At 48.3% G+C, this 22,437-nt stretch overlaps 2 protein-coding genes across 2 annotated transcripts in view; both read left to right on the top strand.

Annotated features, from left to right (window-relative positions):
* CPT1A (carnitine palmitoyltransferase 1A) overlaps positions 1-15,202 on the top strand; it is a 64,418-nt gene extending 49,216 nt beyond the window's left edge. The window contains exons 15-19 of the mRNA XM_029206893.1: positions 7,742-7,876; positions 9,408-9,560; positions 10,523-10,636; positions 10,882-10,974; positions 13,015-15,202. Coding sequence (XP_029062726.1) covers positions 7,742-7,876; positions 9,408-9,560; positions 10,523-10,636; positions 10,882-10,974; positions 13,015-13,101 — 582 coding nt within the window. The 3' untranslated portion in view covers positions 13,102-15,202. The remainder of the gene's footprint in view (positions 1-7,741; positions 7,877-9,407; positions 9,561-10,522; positions 10,637-10,881; positions 10,975-13,014) is intronic.
* A 3,700-nt stretch (positions 15,203-18,902) lies between these two features.
* The window catches only part of TESMIN (testis expressed metallothionein like protein), a 37,849-nt gene continuing 34,314 nt past the window's right edge, over positions 18,903-22,437 (top strand). The window contains exons 1-2 of the mRNA XM_029209422.1: positions 18,903-18,927; positions 19,358-19,907. Coding sequence (XP_029065255.1) covers positions 19,431-19,907 — 477 coding nt within the window. The 5' untranslated portion in view covers positions 18,903-18,927; positions 19,358-19,430. The remainder of the gene's footprint in view (positions 18,928-19,357; positions 19,908-22,437) is intronic.

The following is a 22,437-nucleotide window of genomic DNA, read 5'->3' as shown; positions in this document are numbered from 1 at the left end:
TAAGATCAGGAACAAGACAAGGATGTCCACTCTCACCACTATTATTCAACATAGTTTTGGAAGTCCTAGCCACGGCAATCAGAGAAGAAAAAGAAATAAAAGGAATACAAATTGGAAAAGAAGAAGTAAAACTGTCACTGTTTGCAGATGACATGATACTATACCTAGAGAATCCTAAAGATGCCACCAGAAAACTACTAGAGCTAATCAATGAATTTGGCAAAGTTGCAGGATACAAAATTAATGCACAGAAATCTCTTGTATTCCTATACACTAATGATGAAAACTCTGAAAGAGAAATTAAGGAAACACTCCATTTACCATTGCAACAAAAAGAATAAAATACCTAGGAATAAACCTGCTTAGCGAGACAAAAGACCTGTATGCAGAAAACTATAAGACACTGATGAAAGAAATTAAAGATGACACCAACAGATGGAGGGATATACCATGTTCTTGGATTGGAAGAACGATTATTGTGAAAATGACTATACTACCCAAAGCAATCTACAGATTCAATGCAATCCCTATCAAATTACCAATGGCATTTTTTACAGAACTAGAACAAAGAATCTTAAAATTTTTATGGAGACACAAAAGATCCTGAATAGCCAAAGCGGTCTTGAGGGAAAAAAATGGAGTTGGAGGAATCAGGCTCCCTGACTTCAGACTATACTACAAAGCTACAGTAATCAAGACGATATGGTACTGGCACAAAAACAGGAATATAGATCAATGGAACAGGATAGAAAACCCAAAGATAAACCCACACACCTATGATCAACTAATCTATGACAAAGGAGGCAAGGATATGCAATGGAGAGAAGACAGTCTTTTCAGTAAGTGGTGCTGGGAAAACTGGACAGCTGCATGTAAAAGAATGAAATTAGAACACTCCCTAACACCATACACAAAAATAAACCCAAAATGGATTAGAGACCTAAATGTAAGACCGGACACTATAAAACTCTTAGAGGAAAACATAGGAAGAACACTCTTTGACATAAATCACAGCAAGATCTTTTTTGATCCACCTTCTAGAGTAATGGAAATAAAAACAAAACTAAACAAATGGGACCTAATGAAACCTAAAAGTTTTTGCACAGCAAAGGAAACTACAAACAAGACAAAAAGACAACCCTCAGAATGGGAGAAAATATTTGCAAACAAATCAACGGACAGAGGATTAATCTGCAAAATATATAAACAGCTCATGCAGCTCAATATTAAAAAAAAAAACAACCCAATCCAAAAAAGGGCAGAAGACCTAAATAGACATTTCTCTAAAGAAGACATACAGATGGCCAAGAGGCACATGAAAAGCTGCTCAACATCACTAATTATTAGAGAAATGCAAATCAAAACTACCATGAGGTATCACCTCACACCAGTTAGAATGGGCATCATCAGAAAATCTACAAACAACAAATGCTGGAGAGGGTGTGGAGAAAAGGGAGCCCTCTTGCACTGTTGGTGGGAATGTAAATTGATACAGCCACTGTGGAGAACAGTATGGAGGTTCCTTAAAAAACTAAAAGTAGAATTACCATATGATCCAGCAGTCACATTACTGGGCATATACCCAGAGAAAACCATTCAAAAAGACACATGCGGGCTTCCCTGGTGGCGCAGTGGTTGAGAGTCCACCTGCCGATATAGGGGACACGGGTTCGTGCCCCGGTCCGGGAAGATCCCACATGCCGCGGAGCGGCTGGACACATGAGCCACGGCCGCTGGGCCTGCGCATCCGGAGCCTGTGCTCCGCAACAGGAGAGGCCACAACAGTGAGAGGCCCGCGTACCACAAAAAAAAAAAGAAAGAAAAAAAAAGAAACATGCACCCCGGTGTTCATTGCAGCACTATTTACAATAGCCAGGACATGGAAGCAACCTAAATGCCCATCAACAGATGAATGGATAAAGAAGTGGTACATATATACAATGGAATATTACTCAGCCAGAAAAAGGAACGAAATTGGGTCATTTGTAGGGGCCTGGGTGGATCTAGAGACTGTCATACAGAGTGAAGTAAGTTAGAAAGAGAAAAACAAATATCATATATTAATGCACATATGTTGAACCTAGAAAAATGGTACAGATGAACTGGTTTGCAGGGCAGAAATAGAGACACAGATGTAGAGAACAAACGTATGGACACCAAGGTGGGAAAGCGGTGGGTGTGGTGGTGGTGAATTGGGAGATTGGGATTGACATATATACACTAATATGTATAAAATGGATAACTAGTAAGAACCTGCTGTATAAAAAGAAAAATTAAAAAAAAAAAAAAGATGGTCGTGATCATGATGATGCTTTCTTTTCCCAAGTAACACATTCCCTGAAATGAATGCACCCCGAGCGGTTGGAGAGAAGCACAGTCATTGTAGGGGACTTGAGCTTTGTCTGACAGATCAAGTGAATAAAAGATATAATGGGATTGAGGTCCTGGATCTTAGATTTAATTATCTTGATTTTTAAAAATTGATAAGCAAATGGCACGTAAGTCTGCAGCGTTAGGAGCTGAGGAGGTGGTGACACTTCAGATACAGAGACGATTTTAATAAGAGGATCCCAGGTTCCATAGCAACACATTTGAAAATCTCGATGAAATGAGGATTTTCTGCAGGAACACAAATGAGTAAAGTGGGCCCCAGACAAGGTAGACAGTCTGAGAAGGTCGGTGTGCGTGGATGACAGACAGGTAGTTGGAGAGCTGCCCGCCCGCCAATGTGAACCGGCTGGCAGCAGCTTCGCGGCTTTGAAGAGTGGGCAGCTCCAGAGGCTTCAGGAAGGAAGGAAGCTGCCTGATGGCCTCCCAGGACTAGCCTCACTCCGGTCATGATAGTGACCTGCACAGAGCCTGCCCAGTGCCGGGCCGAGTGCTGGCAGCAGCCGGTTAACCCTCATAGCAACTCCGAGGAGGGTACTTTTTCATCTCCACTTTATACTCGAAGAGGTGGGGTACCCTGCCTGCAATCTATAGCTCGTTTGTGGCAAAGCTGAGCTTGGATCCAAGCAAGCTAGTTCTAGAACCCATGTCCTCAGCCGCTGTGATACAGCTTTTCAGCTGATGGTTGCATGAATAAAGGAAGCCACAGGTCAATTTTGCTCACAAGTGCAGATGCAAAAAACCTGAGTAAAAGAAGAGCGAATAGCATCTACCAGTACAGGGAAGATATAATCACCAGCAATAGTTGATCCCAGCGGCAGGAGGACGGTTTGGTATTAGTAAATCCGACAGTAGGTGAAGTATTACTAGATCAGAGGAGAAGCCAGTCATTGTGGCAGATGCTAACAAGGCATTCAAAATGTGGCATCCTGTCTCGATAACCCTTAGTATGAGGGCTGTTTCCTTAACACAGTAAATCCCATCCTGTATCAGCCACCAGCGTATTCCTCAAAGGTAAAGTGTGGAGGCGACCCCATTAAAACAAGAAGGATGAGGAGGCCCCAGGAGGCTGTTCCCAGACAGCTTTCTGTGAAGTCCAGCGAATGCAGCTGACAGGCTCATGGGGCAGGAGGAATATTCGCTCATCTGCTCAGAAGGTGGAGCGGGCGGAAAAGCTTTTACGGTTAAGAAGCGTGTTCGGGAAGGAGGGCCGGTGCAGAATTATGCAAAGATGAGCATCTTCCTCGTAGAGCCACAAGAGCCAAGCAGGAAGCATAGTAGGAAAATGTGATGCAAACTGGAAACAAAAATCTGGGACCCCAGGTGTTTCTTTCTTTCTTTGTTCCTTCATGCAGGCAGGCGTGCCGTGCCACGCGGCTTGTGGGATCTGAGTTCCCCGACCAGGGATCGAACCCGGGCCCTAGGCAGTGAAAGCGTGGAGTCCTAACCAGTGCACTGCCCAGGCGTCTGTTTATAAAGCAGACGGGCCCTTTGGGAAGGAAGGCCCAGAGCTGTCGAGAAGGGATGGACTCTTGGAAAGGGAGAGAAGGCTGTGGTTTTGGATAGAAAGACTCGTCACCGTGGAGATGGATGTTCCCGGTTCACGCGTGCAATGTGAACATAGTAAGAGGTCCGGAGATGATTGTAGGAAAGGAGCTTGACGGCTTTACCTTCAAGTTCATCTGGAGGGCTAACGTTTATATAACCAGTAATATTCTGAAAAGGAAAAGTGGTCAGGTGGACACGGCAGGCTGAGGTGGTGACTTGTTCTTTCAAAGCCAAAAATATAGAAATCAGAAGCTTATAGTGATTTAATACGGTGTCGTTTTGGTGCCAGAATAGTTCTGCGAAATCATGTAGCGATTCATTTAACATTGATGGGAAGGAATGACTTGAGTCATCAGTGGAGTTGGAAAAACTGGCTAGATGGTTCCATTTCGGGAAAATAAACCGCCCAATAGAAAAACATGGAGTCAGAGCAGAAATTGGTGGTTCACAAGAGAAGAAAAATACCGACAAACAGTCAGTGAATGTACAGCAAGAGTTTAATCTTACCAGGAATCTAATAAGTGCAGCTTAAATAAGACTGAGTTTTTGCCTGTGCAGTTTGCAAAGAGCTTTTCTACATTCTGTGTTTGGAAGGGTGGCCTGAGAAAGGGGTGTTCGAACTCAGCAGTTGGGAATGGTCATCTGTGGGGCGCACACAGCCTGAAGAATCACTGGGAAGGCACACCTGTTTACCCAGCAAATTCTACTCTGAGAATTGTATTCAGTGAAAGGACAGGTTGACGAAGATGAGTTTAAGCTTGCCCCTCTGTAAAAATTTGAAGCAATCTAAAAGGTTCTCAAAGTGAAATTTGTTAGACTGTGGCATTTTTGTACATGGAGTATTATATAACTATTAAGTGATTTCTGTGGTGTATTCTGGGAAGAAACTTAGTCATAAAACAAGATGTTATTCATTGTTTACAAGTGATCTGCAAACCCTGGCCCACAGGCCACGGGAGCCCTTCAGCTAGTTCACATGGCCCTTGAGTGGAGAATGGTCTTACTTTCTTTGTTGTTTTCTTGGCTGCGTTGGGTCTTCGTTGCTGTGCGCGGGCTTTCTCTAGTTGGGGCGAGTGGGGGCTACTCTTCGTTGCGGTGCGTGGGCTTCTCGTTGCAGTGGCTTCTCTTGTTGCGGAGCACGGGCTCTAGGCGTGCGGGCTTCAGTAGTTGTGGCACGCGGGCTCAGTAGTTGTGGCTCGTGGGCTCTAGGCGCGTGGGCTTCAGTAGTTATGTCGCACAGGCTTAGTTGCTCCGTAGCATGTGGGATCTTCCCGGACCAGGGCTCGAACCCGTGTCCCCTGCATTGGCAGGCGGGATTCTTAACCACTGCGCCACCAGGGAAGTCCCTGGTCTTACAGTTTTAATAGTTGAAAAAAATTAAGACTGTTTTGTGATAGGTGAAAATCAAATGAAATGTCAGAGAGCAGAGATCAAGTTTGTTGGCACGTGGTCATACCCACTTTTTGGCGCGTTGTCCGCGGTTGTCTGTGGGCCGCGGCGGCAGAGCTGAGAAGTTGCAGCAGATACCGCCTGGCCCACCGGGACGATGATATTCACCACCTGCATTTTACAGAAAACGCTTCCTGACTCTCACTTTATTCTGTGCAAGGTCTGGAAAGTTGAGAGGGGAAAATACTGGCAGGCAGCGCTCTGAAGATTGATCTTCATTTTCTTATATTTTTCTATGTTTTCATTTTTTGCATAAGCATGTATTACAGTGACTCTTAAATCAAGTTACTCTTTCAAAGTTAAGGATTATTTGTTTTTTGTTTTGGCGGTACGCGGGCCTCTCACTGCTGTGACCTCTCCCCTTGCGGAGCACAGGCTCCGGACGCGCAGGTTCAGCGGCCACGGCTCACGGGCCCAGCCGCTCCGCGGCACGTGAGATCTTTCCGGACCGGGGCACGAACCCGTGTCCCCTGCATCGGCAGGCGGACTCTCAACCACTGCGCCACCAGGGAAGCCCAAGATGGCCATATTTTTAAATTGTGGATATAATGCATGATTGCGCTGACCACTTATACAGTTGAAGTTTGATGTTGGAAAGCTGACTTCAAATAAATCATTGCATCATCTATCCCAGGTTAACCTGTATTAAATGACTAAAATACTACATTTATACTTCTTCCTTGTCCCCTCCTTCCCTCCGTGCTCCCCCCAGTGTTTCATGATGAGCCCCTTGGAAAGCACCCCCATAGTAAGCTCCCCTCCTGTAGGGAGTTCTCCCAAAGGCATATTTGGTAAATGACCTGGGACCCCCTGCTGACCATAGGCCAGAATGAGGAGTTAGAACCTCTCGGACCCCATCCAAGGGAAATCTAATAACCAGTGTATTAAAGGACGAGTGTTGTGAGCTGGTGGGTCTTTGTGCTGGGCGCTGGGGGCCACCAGAGGCTGGGATGGCACTCAGACCCCATGGCCGGCTGGCTTCATCCCTGTACGTTCAGGGTGGTGGGAACAGCCAATGTTAAGTCAACCCTACCAGCCTTGGGGGTGGGGGGAAGAGCCCTGCAAGGCTACTCACGGGTCTGGCTCACACACCGGAGGTTCAGCCTTGCCCGCTCCTGAATTTACTTAACAGCATCGGCCTATTGCAGGGTGTCCCCTGTCACCCTGGGGCCACCAGGACCCAAATGCCCAGAGGGGTGTCGTCTGGTCAGGAATCATCTGGGTCTACAAACTGCCGCTCAGCACTTTTCCCGTCCACGTGGGGGAACTTGGTTGTCTTCGAGCAGGTGGTTTGCAGATGGTTTCCTCCCGTGGCACGGGTGCTGGGCTGCCCCGAGCTCCCATGGACCTGACCCAGCTGTCATGCATCACCTGCTGTGCTGTCCGCACATCACCTGCAGGGTCCCAGCCCCAGGCACCTCTAGCCCTTCCCGTCATCCCGTCTCCCCTCTGCTCCCTGACACCAGTGTTCCTGGACCCCATCAGGGCCTCCACCCTGCCCTTCCCTCTGCCCATCTTGCCTCCCTCTTTTTTCTCTGGACTTGGATTCCACAGCCTGTCACCATCACCCCGACCTCGGCCCTGGGGCCCCAAGCACAGCAGACCCATCCCCAGCGCGGTCCAGGTGTCTGCCTGCTTTGGTCCTGCACAGCCGGAGAAAAACCCCAAATCGCTGGCTCATCTTCCTTAATTCATGAGCCCTGACTCTGATGGCCCCAGACCACCACTCTCTGTGCCCTTAGAGCCTGTTTCACACCTGCTTTCTGACTCCAGTGCCGTCTCCCCATCCTCACTCTGAGTAGATGAACTTATTTCACCGAGAAAACGTGAACATTCTAAAGAGACCTCCCGTCTGCCTCCCACCGCCTCTGCCAGCTCCCACACAGCTGTTCCCTCCTGCTTTCTCTCCCTCCTGTCTACCGGGGGGGGGGGGGCGGGGGGCTGTGCGCTGCAGGCGCCGGCCACCCACCCACTTCCCGCTCCCTGGAGGAGGACGTTCCCAACCGGTCCCCTCTCCTGAAGTTAAATAATTTCCTACTCTTGCATGCCGATCTCCTGGTCCTGTCCTGTATTCCTCCGTAGTCACGTCTGCTCTCGGGCAGGTGTGTGAAACTCGGGAAATCGGGTCATGGCACCAGCTGCATTTGGAAACAGAAACCTGGACCGCCCCCTTCCTTTGCAAAGCTAATGACGTTTCCACCTGCCTGCTGCATAAGCCCGAGTAAAAACTGACGATGACTATAAACTGCAGCTGACGGTGAAGTGTGCTTTTCCCAGCTGACCTTAAGCGATGCCCTCTTATGCTTTAGTTTGTCAACATGCCCTGCCTTGTGTTAAAATATTTTTCCTTTCCCAGGACATGGGCAAATTTTCCCTCACCTACGAGGCCTCCATGACCCGGCTCTTCCGAGAGGGCAGGACGGAGACCGTGCGTTCCTGCACCACTGAGTCGTGCAACTTTGTGCTGGCCATGGTGGACCCCACGCAGACGGTAGGTGCTGCCCGGCCGGGAGCGGGACAGTGCTTTTCACAGAACAGCCCCTGAGGTTGACACGCAGCCTTCCCTGATTAAATCCCGTGCATACTTTCTCCAGCAGGTCTGTACCCAGCATCTCCTTTCCTTCACCCCTCTCGAAGGGACAGAAAATATTAAAAGGTGACTGTCGGGGTCTTCCCTGGTGGTCCAGTGGTTAGGACTCTGCGCTTCCATTGCAGGGGGTGCGGGTTCAACCCATGGTCGGGGAGCTAAGATCCTGCATGCCTCGTGGAGTGGCAAAAAATAAAAGAAAAGAAAAGAAAAAAAAAGAAAAAAGGAAACCATCAGGACAGACACAAAGGTTCATGTTTGCATCAATCCTCTGTCCTTCTGTAACTCCTATAAATCAGATTATACTTCCTAAGAGTCTTCAAATCAGAGCAGTACACAGCCCATGAATAAAGGAGTGGCAGGGAGATGCTGCAAGACAGTGCAAGTAGTCGGTGTCTGGGTGGGAGAACAGTGACTATCACAGGAGCCTTCTGCTCGGGGTTCCTGAAGCCCGCTGCCCATGCTGAAGCTCCTTGAGCAGGCTTGCGGCTCCAGGTTTTCTGTACGTTGCCTTTGACAGTCCTAGCGGTGGCCCATGAAGTGTCATCAGTTCATTTTTGTAGATAAAAGAACAGAGACTTAGATGAATTCGGCAAACTGCTGGGCCGCACACCTAGTTAGGGGCTGAGGCCCATCCACAGCCAGTTCTGCCTGACCCGGAGGGCAGGTGCCTGCTGACCCCCGAGGAGACATGGCCCAGGGCTCTTGCTCTGCTCTGGAGGAACCTCCGTTCTGGAAAGGCTTTCGATTCTGTGGGAAGAGCTCAGCAGGTCTTGTGACGGATTGCTCTGATCTGTCATTAGCTGCCTTCAGAATCAGTCTTGAGGACCGGTTCTGGAGCGGGTGGGCCAAAGCCCGGATGGGCCTCCACATCCCACGGAAGGGTGCTGTGTCACCTCGTTCTGTGATTGACTGAACAGGGCCCAGACGAGCTGAAGCAGGCTTTTCGGGTCCAACCTGAAGGCCCCAGAAGCGCTGTTTTAGTAGAGCTTCCAGACCACTTTGGAGGGTTATTTATGACCCACAGGAACATCGCAGCCTGCTGAGAGGGACAGACCGTCCTTTCCACCTGATGAGACTTGGAGGCTGGAGCTTTCCTACCTGCTTGGTGGTCTCATTTGTATAAAAGGTGGAATGATGCCCAGTGGGCTGCACACAGGACCCCGAAACTGCCTTTCCAACAACTTGTCCCCCTGCAGCCTCCACACCGCCCCGTTCGCAGCGTACCTGCGGAAGCGGCAGTCGGCCAGTGGGGTTTCTGGTCAGGTCGCCTTGGCAACCACCCAGAGACACCCCCACACACACACCCGCACCGCCACCAGTGACCTGCTTTCTCAGCACCCTGTCGGACCGCTGGAGAGAAGGGCCGTGAACCTCATCCTGGAGCTTAGCCCATGATGCACGACTTGAAAGTCCCCGTCTTTTGTTATTTTAGGTTGAACAGAGGCTCAAGTTATTCAAGATTGCGTCCAAGAAGCATCAGCACCTGTGCCGCCTGGCGATGACCGGCTCCGGGATCGACCGCCATCTCTTCTGCCTCTACGTGGTGTCCAAGTACCTCGCTGTGGACTCCCCTTTCCTGAAGGAGGTGAGTTGCGTCTGGGGCAGCCCACTCAGCTTCCTTGGCTAAACCAAAACTTAGTAGATCGGTAGTACAGCTTTGCCAGTCGGAACTGGCCTCACAGGTGGGTCTTGGGGCTCAACTGTCCTCACCATGGAAAGTTGGAGCTGCATTTCTTCAACCCCTGGAATGCCATGGTTTGTACTAAAATAATTAGCAGGTGATGAGCTCTGAGTGTTTTTTTTCTTTTTTTTCGGCCGTGCCACGCAGCATGCGAGCTCTTAGTTCCCCAACCGGGGATCGAACCCATGCCCTCTGCAGTGGAAGTGTGGAGTCTTAACCACTGGACTGCCAGGGAAGTCCCAATAAAATTTAATTTTTTAATAATGGCTGTGTTTGGGCTTCCCTGGTGGCACAGTGGTTGAGAGTCCGCCTGCCGATGCAGGGGACCCGGGTTCGTGCCCCGGTCCGGGAGGATCCCACATGCCGCGGAGCGGCTGGGCCCGTGAACCATGGCCGCTGAGCCTGCGCGTCCGGAGCCTGTGCTCCGCAGCGGGAGGGGCCACAACAGTGAGAGGCCCGCGTACCGCAAAAAAAAAATAATAATAATAAAATAATGGCTGTGTTTAACAAGCAGCTTGGAAAATTCCGGAAATTTGGCAGCCATCTCAGGGGAGCTGGTACCAGTCAGCTGCAGCACACCACTGCCCCCGTTCCGAATCTTACTGCATGTGTCTGCCACCTTCCCTGCCTTAAGACCCCATCAGCTGGTGTTGGCCCCTTCAGTCCGGGTGTCCTCACCTACTCCATCCCTCTCCGCAGACCTCCTGCCCTGAGCCGGCGAGGCCTTCAGGGACATAAGCCTCTGGTGTCTGAAACAGTGCGAACACCGAACAAGCCCTTTCTTGTCTTCCACCCGGGCTCCTCGGGGACAGAAGAGGATGGAATTGGGAAGTGTTTTTGGAACATTTCCTTGTTTTACTCCACAGGTGCTATCTGAGCCTTGGAGATTGTCCACCAGCCAGACCCCTCAGCAGCAGGTGGAACTGTTCAATTTGGAAAGGAATCCAGAGTACGTGTCAAGCGGAGGCGGCTTTGGACCGGTAAGCGGCCAAGCGTCTGCAGACATTGATGGGAGTCTCATAGTGAAAATGTCAGAAATCCCCTTTGCCCGTGGCCTCATTGCCCAGGGTTCTATTGATGGATTGGCCGTGCCCCGCGGCATGCAGGATCTTAGTTCCCCGGCCAGGGATGGAACCCGTGCCCCCTGCAGTGGAAGCGCGGGGTCTCAACCCCTGAACCGCCGGGAAGTCCCCCCACGGATCCATTTAAACCTGCTTTTCCGTAGGTTGCTGATGACGGCTATGGGGTGTCGTACATTCTCGTGGGTGAGAAGCTCATCAGTTTCCACATTTCTTCCAAGTTCTCCTGCCCTGAGACAGTAAGTACAAAACAAAAGTTCTCTTTTCTAAAGTTGGGGTTTTTCACTGTTTTCTTTTGAGCACATCCTTGATTTGACAGAAATTTTCAATTCAGTTATGTACTCTTGCTTGGTTGGGACATTTTCAAAACAAGGATTTTGAAAGTCTCTTAATAGTTTTAAAGGGATCGATCTTATTTGATCGAAAGTGTGTATCTTTGCTGGTCACAGTGGTTTTAAATCGTGATGTTGGAGTGCTTCTACAGCCTCCAGACTCTCTGTAACATTGGAGGGTGGGTTAAGGTTCGTGTGCCCGTGCTAAGAAATACATATACACATTGAAGCAGGGGTCTGCAGCGTTCTCTGTGAACCCGTGACCACCTTCCTAGCATGGCACATTTAATCCTTATTTATATTCTCTCCTTTCCACATTGTACATAGCCTGACAGGCAATGCCAGGTTCACCTTTAACAGAGAAGATTGGAATTCACTTGTTTATTGTGTTGTATGTAACGCATTGACATTAGGGGAAGCCTTAGATTAGGGGAAACCACACCCACACAGAACGTAAATTGGTGCAGGCACTATGGAAAACAGTATGGAGGTTCCTTAAGAAACTAAAAATAGAGCTACCCTATTACCCTGCAATCCCACTCCTGGGCATAGATCCAAAGAAAACTCTTAATTCAAAATGATAACATGCACCCCAATGTTCATAGCAGCACTATTTACAATAGCTAAGACATGGAAGCAACCTGAATGTCCATCAAGAGATGAATGGATAAAGGAGATGTAGTGTGTGTGTGTGTGTGTGTGTGTGTGTGCGCGCGCGCGCGCAGTGGAATATTACTCAGCCATAAAAAAGAATGAAGTAATGCCATTTGCAGCAACATGGTTGGACCTAGGGATTATCATACTAAGTGAAGTAAGTCAGACAGAGAAAGACAAACATCACATGCAATCACTTACATGTAGAATCTTAAAAAATGATAAAAATGAACTTATTTACAAAACGGAAATAGAGTCACAGACATAGAAAACAAACTTATGGTTACCAAAGGGAAAAGGGGGTGGGGAGGGATAAATTAGGAGTTTGGGATTAGCAGATACACATTACTATATATAAAGTAGATAGTCAATAAGGACCTACTGTATAGCACAAGGAACTCTACTCAATATTCTGTAATAACATGTATGGGAAAAGAATATGAAAAAGAATGGATATATGTATAACTGATTCACTTTGCTGTACATCTGAAACTAACACAACATTGTAAATCAACTATAATATAAAATAAAAATTAAATTAAAAAAACAAACTATCAGAGTTGTTTCACTGCAAAAGATAAAGTGTTGGAAGCTAATGGAAACTTCAACAGGTGTGTGACAATTAGCTGAGGCATGGAAACGATGTTTGCTCCATACAATAAGTTATATGACAAGAATAAGACAAGTTCTGTTCAAACTACTTTTTTTTTTTTTTGCTGTACGCGGGCCTCTCACTGTTGTGGCCTCTCCCGTTGCGGAGCACAAGCTCCGGACACACAGGCTCAGCGGCCATGGCTCACGGGCCCAGCCGCTCCGCGGCATGTGGGATCTTCCCGGACCGGGGCACGAACCCGTGTCCCCTGTATCGGCAGGCGGACTCTCAACCACTGCGCCACCAGGGAAGCCCCAAACTACTCTTGATAAGTTGTTTTTACAAAGAAATAAAGCACCTTAGTTTTCAAAAACAAAACAAAACAAATATACACTACTATATATAAAATAGGTAAGCAACCAAGTCATACTGTATAGCACAGGGAACTATATGCAGTGTCTTGTAATAACCTATCATGGAAAAGAAAAAAAACACACACTCACACAAACATGTTTGCTATCTTTGTTAACCCTTAACATCTCTCCAGACGCTATAACTTAATGATTAAGTGACTAAGTCAAAGCTTAGAGAATTGGCAAAAAGGAATGTTAGTTCTTCGAGTCAGATTACAAGTGAAAAGGCTTGAAATGTGAGAATTTCCACGTTGTAACCTGTTTCTGTTTTTTGTTTTTAAATGAAAGGATTCTCATCGCTTCGGGAAGAACCTGAAACAAGCAATGATTGACATCGTGAGTTTGTTCGGGCTCAGCTCCAATTCCAAAAAGTAAACCCCTTAGCACTGCCGGGAAGGAAAATGAGCTCTTCGGATGAAAAACCAAATGAAAAATAGCTGTGAATCCTGATTGTAGTTCAGGATGAAAATTTGCTCTAAAAGACTCAGACGTTTCCTTTCCTTCGAGGGTTTGGTGTTTTTGCTTTTCTAGATGGCAGGCTCCACCCCATGAAGTATAACCCTACTCCTTCCAAGCAGGTCCTAACCTGGGGGACATTGGATAAAGTCCCCCCTAAGGTCTTCCCATCGCCTTGTGTTTCTTAAGGGGTGAAACTGTCGTTGAGCGATTTATGGAATGAGTGGGGCTGTGGCTTCATACGCGTTGGAAACGACCGACCCGGCACGCTTCCTCGGCGGCCACTGGACACTTGGTACTTACGGGCATTTAATTTTATCAGAGCGATGTAAACATTTGTTTCCTTCCGAGAGAAAAGCATTGTTTAAGCTGCAGATGTTAGCCGTTAATAGCCAACGCACATGCAATGCACTAACCAAGAAAAGTTGTGCTTTTGGAATCCATTCTGTCCCTGTGGTAACTCTGTCACGGTCTAGTTTGGTCGTCTGCATTTGCCTCTCCATGTTTGAAGCATGTAGTATGTCTCATCTTTAGTTTTCCTGACCTTGCAAGTCTTCAAAACCCAGTGCCTTAAAAACGGAAGGCCCTAAATGTAAGGGAGACCGCACGACAGATTTATTTTGTAAAGTCTTTAGGTGGAATTGTGGGTGTCTTACTCCTTCTCAACTTACTGGGTGGATAACCCTATGTAGGCATTTTACTGTGGTGTCCCTGTATCCCAGAAGGACCAGTTCCCTTACGAGGGCAGCTGTGCTGCATTCCCCCATCAGACTGCCTTCCTTATGCTTCCTCCTTAAGCTGCAAAAGAAGACGTGGGCGTGCCTCAGAAATGGGGAGCGAGGGATGTGGTGGTCGAAGATTATGTGTCTGGAGTACTCACTGAAAAATCAAACATCCTAGGTGCCTCAGGATTCCTGCTTACCCAAACTGGCGACATTTGCCACTGAGGAAGGAACAAAACTTGAGAAAAGCAAACCTCAGGGCAGTCAGGGTTGGGCATCCCAGCTGGTGAGAGAGGAGACCTACTCCCGTTTCCAGGGAGATGGAGGGAGATGGGTTATCGGTGACCTCCTAGAATGTCGCAGGTGACAGGTGCTGGGTTTAACACAGCCTACCCTTCGGATGGGAGTGCCTTGATCGAGTGACCAAAAAGCGATGAGGCGCTGAATCGTCTTCAGTATTTAATGTAAAAAGAACGGATCATGGAATGAAATAATACCCACTGCCTCTAGGCTGTAATGACCAGCTTAGCTGTCCATCTGTTAAAATCATGTATTTATTTTTCTGACCACTATGTTCTGGTGGGGCTCGCCTCTCTAAGAGTTCTGAACTCCACTGATTCGGTGACGAGGCCGAACCCTTGGAGCCAGAGGAAGGCGCTTGCTGCAGAGCACGTGCATATTTTATTCCTGTACATGTTGTGATGTAAAAACCCCACCTAAATGGGCCAAAGACTTTTTTTTTCTTTTAAAAGCAAGCAGAAATGAGAACAGACAAAAAAAAGCAAAAAGGGATATCTAACCACCACAGCAACAAAAGGCCCTGTTCATCTGTGTTATGTAGTCAAGGAGGCGTGAGGGTACAGCCCCTTGGCCTCAGTGAGGCGTAGCTTCCAGTAGAAGCCAGGGCCACTGAAATCATACACTGTTGACCACTGACCAGTCTGTATTATGATTCACAGGTGAATTCGAGCACAGACGTGTTAGCACTCAGACTTATTTGGGCTTGTCTCTCAGGTTTTAAGTGTTTCAAATGTAATCACTGCTAATCCGTGCAGTTATCAATGCAATTTTATATTCCCTAAAAGGAGGAAGAGTGGGTTTTTACTGTACATGTTGAAAGCAGGAGGTAGGAGTATGATGTATTTAATTGAATTTGGAATAAGCCATAGTCTTAACGGAGCTGTGATCTGAATTTGTTATCTTGAATTGGCCATTGCATGTAAATACAATATGCTTTTTTGGATAAATCTTAGAAATGCAGTATGAATGTTATCATTAATAAAAACATTAATCCCAGTCTACCACAGTATTGCTTTCTGTCTCTTTTGTTATACTGATAAGGAGGCTATAGGTCAAGTACCAGGCACTTGGGACAAAGGTGACCGACCAAGATATGCAGAAAAGGCCTCGGGTTGGGCAGAGTGGACATCGCTCGATTCACACACCTGACAGAGAAGGGTGGCTGCTAAGAAGGGCTGTGGATTTTGCTGTGTTCATTTGTGCATCCTCACCCTTGCCCCGGGGCTTAGAACAGTGCCTGACACATAATAGGTGCTCAATAAATACCTGTTAAATACATGAATTCTGTTTTCTCCACAGTTCTTACTGAACACCTACTGTATGCTTAGCTCTGTTCTAGGCACTGGGAATACAGCGGGGACCCCAAAAGGTTCTGGCTGTCGTGGAGATCAAATTTCATTGGGAGGAGGTTAAGAACCAAGGAAACCTCTCAAAGGATCTTAAGGGTTCCTGGGCACTTGTATGTGTGTGTGTATGGGGTGGGGGAAGAGTAGCTGGCTTGGGGAGGAGGCTGATTTAGAAATGGGTTTGGGGGAATTCCCTGGTGGTCCAGTGGTTAGGACTCCTCGCTTCCTCTGCAGGGGGCCCGGGTTCCATCCCTGATCAGGGAACTAAGATCCGGCAAGCCGCATGGCCGGAAAAAAAAAAAATGGGTTTGAGCTGAGACCTGAATGACAAGACAGAGCTGGCCTTGGCCAATCCAGCAGGGCCAGAGGAGCATCTCGGAACTGCAGGTGCTCAAAGGTTCCAGGCCTTTGATCCTGCCCGGCATGGTGACACACAGATGGCCATGCACGCCTGACCCATGGGGACTGCTCACTAGAAATGTCTGATGTGTGAAGGAGTGAGCGGTACGGCCTGGGGGTTGATGTGCTTCTCAGGCTATTCAAGCTCTTCACGGTTTTTCACTTGGGTTCTTCAGTTTATATTGCCTACAGTTTGGGAAGCCTGAGTTGCATTCTCAGGCCTGCCCCCAAACTCAGCTGAGTTCAAAAAGATGTGGCTTTTCCAGCCATAAAATTAAGAGTAAGGAGATCCAGGGCTTCCCTGGTGGTGCAGTGGTTGAGAATCTGCCTGCCAATGCAGGGGACACGGGTTCAAGCCCAGGTCTGGGAAGATCCCACATGCCGCGGAGCAACTAGGCCCGTGAGCCACAACTACTGAGCCTGCGCGTCTGGAGCTTACGCTCCGCAACAAGAGAGGCCGCGACAGTGAGAGGCCCGCGCACTGCGATGAAGAGTGGCCCCCGCTCGCCACAACTAGAAAAAGCCCACACACAGAAACGAAGACCCAACACAGCCAAAAATAAATAAATAAATAAAATTAAAAAAAAAAAAAGAGTAAGGAGATCCACATGCACATGTGTATGTTGATCTCCAGAGAAAGGGCTGAAAAGATACACAGCAGACTTCACAGGGATTCCCTCTTTGAAAGGCAGTGTGATTGTGGATGGTATGGAACCCAAGGGAACTTCAGCTTTATCTGTAATATTTAATTATTTCGGTAGGAGGGTTTATGTACTATACAGGTCTTCATCGACCTGTGATAGGGTTAAGTCCTGATAAACCCACAGTAAGTCATAAATGCATCTAATAAACCTACCCTACCAAACATCATAGCTTAGCCTAGCCTACCTTAAATGTGCTCAGAATACTAACATTAGCCTACAGTTGGGCAAAATCATCTAACACAAAGCCTATTTTATAATAATGTGTTGACTATCTCATGGAATTTATTGATACTGTCCTGAAAGTGAAAAACAGAATGGTTGTAAATGTATCGGCTGTTTATCCTTGTGATTGCGTGTCTGAGAGCTGCCCAGCATCACTAGAAGGGAGCATACATATCCCTAGCTTGGGAAAAGAGCAAAATTCAAAATTTGAAGTTTGGGTCTTCCCTGGTGGTGCAGTGGTCGAGAGTCCGCCTGCCGATGCAGGGGACACGGGTTCGTGCCCCGGTCCGGGAAGGTCCCACATGGCATGGAGCGGCTGCGCCCGCGAGCCATGGCTGCTGAGCCTGCGCGTCCGGTGGTTTCTACTGAATGCATATCACTTTCCAACCATTATAAAGTTTAAAAATCCTAAATGTCCATTGACAGATGAATGGATAAAGAAGATGTGGTACATATATACAATGGAATATTACACAGCCATTAAACAGAATGAAATAATGCCATTTGCAGCAACATGGATGGACCTGGAGATTATCATACTAAGTGAAGTAAGTCAGAGAAAGATGAATATCATATGAAATCGCTTATATGTGGAATCTAAAAAAAATTAAAATGATACAAATGAACTTATTTACAAAACGGAAACAGACTCACAGACTTAGAGAAGGAATTTATGGTTACTGGGGGGAAGGGTGTGGGGGAGGGATAGATTGGGAGTTTGGGATTGACATGTACACACTGCTATATTTAAAACATAACCAACAAGGACCTACTATAAAAAAAATCCTAAATTAAGGACATTCTGTATAACTAAAGAAAAAATCTGTCCTAATTTTAATCTGAAGAAGCAACTAAAGCTTTCTATGGAGTCCTGCCCTATAGATCATAGGCACACAGGAAATGAATTCTCCAAGAACTGGACAGTATTTCAAGGCAAGTATGTTTGCAATGAACTAGTGGCTGGGAATATATTTTAAGTCGTTCACGTGGTAGGAAAATTCCAACAGTGAGAATTTAATTACATTATGTTCTTTTAATGTCAACTTTTAATGTCCCATTATAATTTTTCAGATAAGAAAGTCCCAGCAACTTAAAGCTGTGCCTTAAATTTCCGGATTGTCGACTGCGCAAAATTTTCTTGCGATTTCTTGAACGCTGAAGTGTACAGCCAAATAGTGCTGGTGTGCCTTGGTTACTACTGTTTGAGTTAGGAACGTATTTTTTCAGTGAGATTAGAAAGCGAATGTCTTACTTTTTTTTGTTTGTTTTTGGCCGCGCCGAGGGTCTTGAAGGATCTTAGTTCCCCAACCAGGGACTGAACCCGGGGATTGAACCCTGGGCCTTGGCAGTGAAAGCCCGGAGTCCTTGGGTTGCTTACATTGACAAGAGACGCCTAGTCTTCCTCCCAAGCTCCAGCACCAAGGACCTGAAGTGCACGCTAGGTTGGGAACTTGCATGTGCCGATCCCTGGCCGTCCGCCCACCCGCGGTGCTCCGTGGCTGGGCGGGCTCTGTCCTGAGGAGCTGAAGGGCAGAAAAAATACACGGTCAAGATTAAGGTCTGAGGTCAAGCCAGGGAGTCCCAGCCAGCGCTGCCTCAGACTGGCCTGGGGGGCTTCTGGTTCCCCACCGGAGCCTGGAGCTGCTGGTCCCCGGAGTGTCCTTCCCCGTCCACCTCCCCTCAACTGGCCGGTCCCTGGCCTCCGGCCCCGACTCCGCCCAGCTCGCCCCGCCCACCACCCTCCAGCACTGTCACGGGGGCCGCCTCCCCCGCCCCCATCCCTGCTTATCCCCTCGCACTTCCGGGACCCGCCCATGCCCGCACTAACTTCTGCACCCCGCCTTCGCATCGCCCCCAACCTCTCCCACCCTCTGACCCCGCCTCACGTGCCCCGCCTCCGCCTCCGCCTCTCCCTGGCCCCGCCCACCTCCGCGAGCCCCGCTTCCGCGAGCCCCTGGCCCTGCCCCAGTCCGTGGCCCCGCCTCCTCCCCAACGGCCAGTTGCTCGGCCCCGCCCGCGCGCTCGGCGCTCTAACAGCTCCCGGGGCCACAGGTGCGCCGTCTGAGGAGTCCTGACTCGGCGCCCCTCCTGTGCCTGAGACCCCGGCCGCCGTCGGGTTTCCCCGCGGTCCCCGGCCCGGCCTCGGGTCTGCAGAGGGGAGGGGGACGGTGGGCCCCCTAGTCAGCCTCGAGGGGGCGGCGGGACCCCCTCTCCAGTCGTCCCCGTCAGGGGCGGCGGGACCTCCAGGTCTGCCCCTCGGGAATGACGGACCCCCGCCCCTTTCAGCCCCAGTCGGCCGGTCGGGCCAGCAGGGCCCCTTCTCCGGTCGGCCTCGCCGGTGCGGGGCGGGGGGCTGGCCCCCTAGGCCGGCCTCTCGGGAGCGGCGGGCCCCCCCGGGTCAGATCCCCGGGAGCGGCGGGCCCCCTGGGTCGGCGGCCGGGGCGGGTGGGGGCCGCCGCCTGACTGGGCCGCGTCGTTGCAGGTGTGCGGTTCCCGCCGGATCCCCCTCGCGCCGGGTGCGGGGCGATGCCCGGGCCCGGGTGCCCCCAGTGGACATGGAAGAGGCCCCTCTGCTGGGCGGCATGTGCAGCCCCGAGGACGAGATGGTGACAGACCTTTTCAGCGCCGAGAGTCAGTTTGTTCCTGAAAACCTTCCCCTGAAAACCCCGGTGGCGGTGAAGCACGAGGCAGACGAGTTCCACGTCTTCAAAGACGCGTACCTGGGCTCCGCGCACCCCAAAGAGCCCCTGCTGCACGCCTTCAACGCCCCGCTCGACGGGGACTGCAAGGGCAAAGTCAAAGTGGAGCTGCTGGTGGATGAGAACGGAGATGAGGAAACGCGCGGCGAGTTCCCGAGTCTTCCCAAGCTCAATCCCCTGGAAGACGCCGTTCTTCCCGCCGCCCAGCAGCCGCACGCCTACAACCTCTACTTCCTGTCCTCCCTGCTGACCCCGCACAGGAGTCCTGCCGTCGGGCCCCTGGGCACCTGGGCCAGGGAAGGAGCCGCCCACCCCGGCGTCCGCGTGATTCCAGTAAGATCCACGTCTCACAGTACCCCCTGCACCCCTGCCCTAGTGGAGACGGGAGACTTCCTGCTTCTACCAAGATTTTTCTCGTGTCAGTAGCATCCCTGATCGGATTCACTCATTCCCAACAGGGCACATCCCTTGCTAAACGCGAGATGCATTACCCAGCCAAGCCATTCTACCTGAAGGTGAATTAGGTCCTCGGTCCCTGGTTCAAACCTGGCCTAACCCAGCAGAGATCATACAACAAAAGAGGAGGGAAACAAGTAGATTTTTTTTGTTTGTCTTTTTTGCAGCCAGGCATGTGGGAGCTTAGCTCTGTAGCCTGGGATCCAACCTGTGCCCCTTACAGTGCAAGCGCGGAGCCCTAACCACTGGACCACCAGGGAAGTCCCCTTTTCTGCTCTGTTCTTGCTGAAGCTAAACAAATCAGTTTTTAAAGGAAACAAAGGATTGTAAGGAAATGTGTACTGGCCCCTCAAAAGGATCTAGTTTGGAAAACTAGATTACTCAGCTGTTAAATCATTTTAGTAAGTCATAGATTAAGCTTTTGTGGAACATTTTTGAATTGGTGTTGAGATGGCTGGAGCCTGACTTTGTTTGCGTATCATAAGCCGTAGCAGCCGGAGCTTAGATTTGTTTTCTGGTGTTCTTTGAGCATAATCACTGCTCCTTAGTGCACAGGAAAGGTGGGGCGGAGAGGCTGAGGCCTAGAGAAACCAGAGAGCATAGCTAGTCCCACCAGCTTTCAGCTGGTGCAGAGGTCTTCCTCGGAATCTTTTTCGGATGGCTTGAAATGTCAGACACTCCATTTTGCTACCAGACCAAACGTGTGTCCCAGCACCTTTTGCCTGTTGGTTCTAGCATGGCTCCCTTCCTGTACCAAGGGGACTCAGTGAGCATTCACCAGAGCAGGAAAGGAACTAGCTCACGTTAAAATAGTAAATTCTCTTTAAATGTAACTCAATTTTAGCAAAATAAAGGAGAGACTATTTGGATGATATTTCTTTGTTTTTTTTTGAATTTTTATTGACAATTTCCTAATTCATTAATAAAATGAAAAAGATTTAGCATGGACATGTTTGTCTTTTAAACAGAGTGGAATTATTTTTCAGTAAATATTCAGGGTTAATTGCTAATTTCCTTTTTCTAGAAATTCATTCCCACATATTGACCTCTGTTTATTCTGTAAAAATAGGATTTTACTATACTGTAAGTAGTTCAGATATCAGTTGCATGGGGCTGAGGAATTGATATATTTACTGTATAAGTATTTGTTAATTACAGGGAGATAAGTTAAATCTAAACTTTGATGATGTGGGACTTCCCTGGTGGTCCAGTGGGTAAGACTCCGTGCTCCCAATGCAGGGGGCCTGGGTTCCATCCATGCTTGGGGAACTAGATCTCACATGCCTGCCGAAACTAAGGGTTCCAACGCCGCAACAAAGATCCCGCGTGCCGCAACTAAGACCTGGCACAGCCAAAATAAATAAATAAATAAATAATTTTAAAAAATAAAAATAAACTTTGATGATGTGTACATGACAAATTCCCCAAAGCAGAAAGCAGAGGAAAATTGAAAACTTTCTACGTTTCTATAAAATTTGAAATATCTAAATAAAGTTATAACTTGAAATATAGCTAAACTTTCCTCTGTCTTTTGAAACATTTATACCTGGATGCTAGTCTGCTGTGCTAAGGGATTTGGCAGTCCATGAAAACTATTGATCGTTTAGATCCCAGATTTTAAGTTAGACGATCTCCAAGTTTGGAGTCAACACCCACACTTTGAAAGATAGTTGTCTGTGCTGTGATTTTATATGAGGTCTTCAGAAAGTTACCATAGAATCACTCTTCTTTGAAGGACTTTATGACCTGCCTCCTGGCCTCTGGGGAAGCTCACCTGTACTCTCTAATAGGCAGTCTGGGCAGGTGGAGGTTAAGGAGGGGAGGGAGAGATGATGTGAGCGCAGGTTGACTGCCGCTTCCCAATCCTCCGCACATTATCAAATCTTAGAAAGAAGCACCTTGATTTTAAAACACTTAAATCTAATGGTTATTATTTTTTTAATCATCGAGACTTTTTAGTTTTTTAAATTCTGTTGATTTTTAGTAACATCATTGGTATCTCTCCCTATTTTTGGTAATTTTGCCAGTGTGTCACTGAGTCGTTGCAGAGGATAGCTTAAAAACAAAGTTAAAGTTGGCAGTTATTCCCTACCCTCACTGTTTTCATGTTAATTATTGTCCTACCATTCAGTTAGGGAAGCGCTACTATTTAATTATAAGCATTACTCTAAATACATTGTAAGTTACAATATAAATATTACTGAAACATCAGCAAGGATGTCAGGCTTCTTGATGGAAAAGCCAAACAATAGACTAGAACATTAATACAGCCTAGTGAGTGTGCTCCGAAAGTGGCAATAGAGGAGCAGCATTTCACGCGGTTTTAAGGAAGGTCCCATGAGGCAGCCAGCTCCTTTGGAGTAGGGGGCTGTCGAGGAGCTCAAGGGGCAGCTGACCGACTGCAGAA

The sequence above is a fragment of the Monodon monoceros genome, unplaced genomic scaffold, assembly GCF_005190385.1.
Source record: "Monodon monoceros isolate NGI ecotype Baffin Bay Population unplaced genomic scaffold, NGI_Narwhal_1 Super_Scaffold_7, whole genome shotgun sequence".
In the NCBI taxonomy this organism is placed as follows: domain Eukaryota; kingdom Metazoa; phylum Chordata; class Mammalia; order Artiodactyla; family Monodontidae; genus Monodon; species Monodon monoceros.
This window is presented reverse-complemented; position numbering and strand designations above follow the sequence as displayed.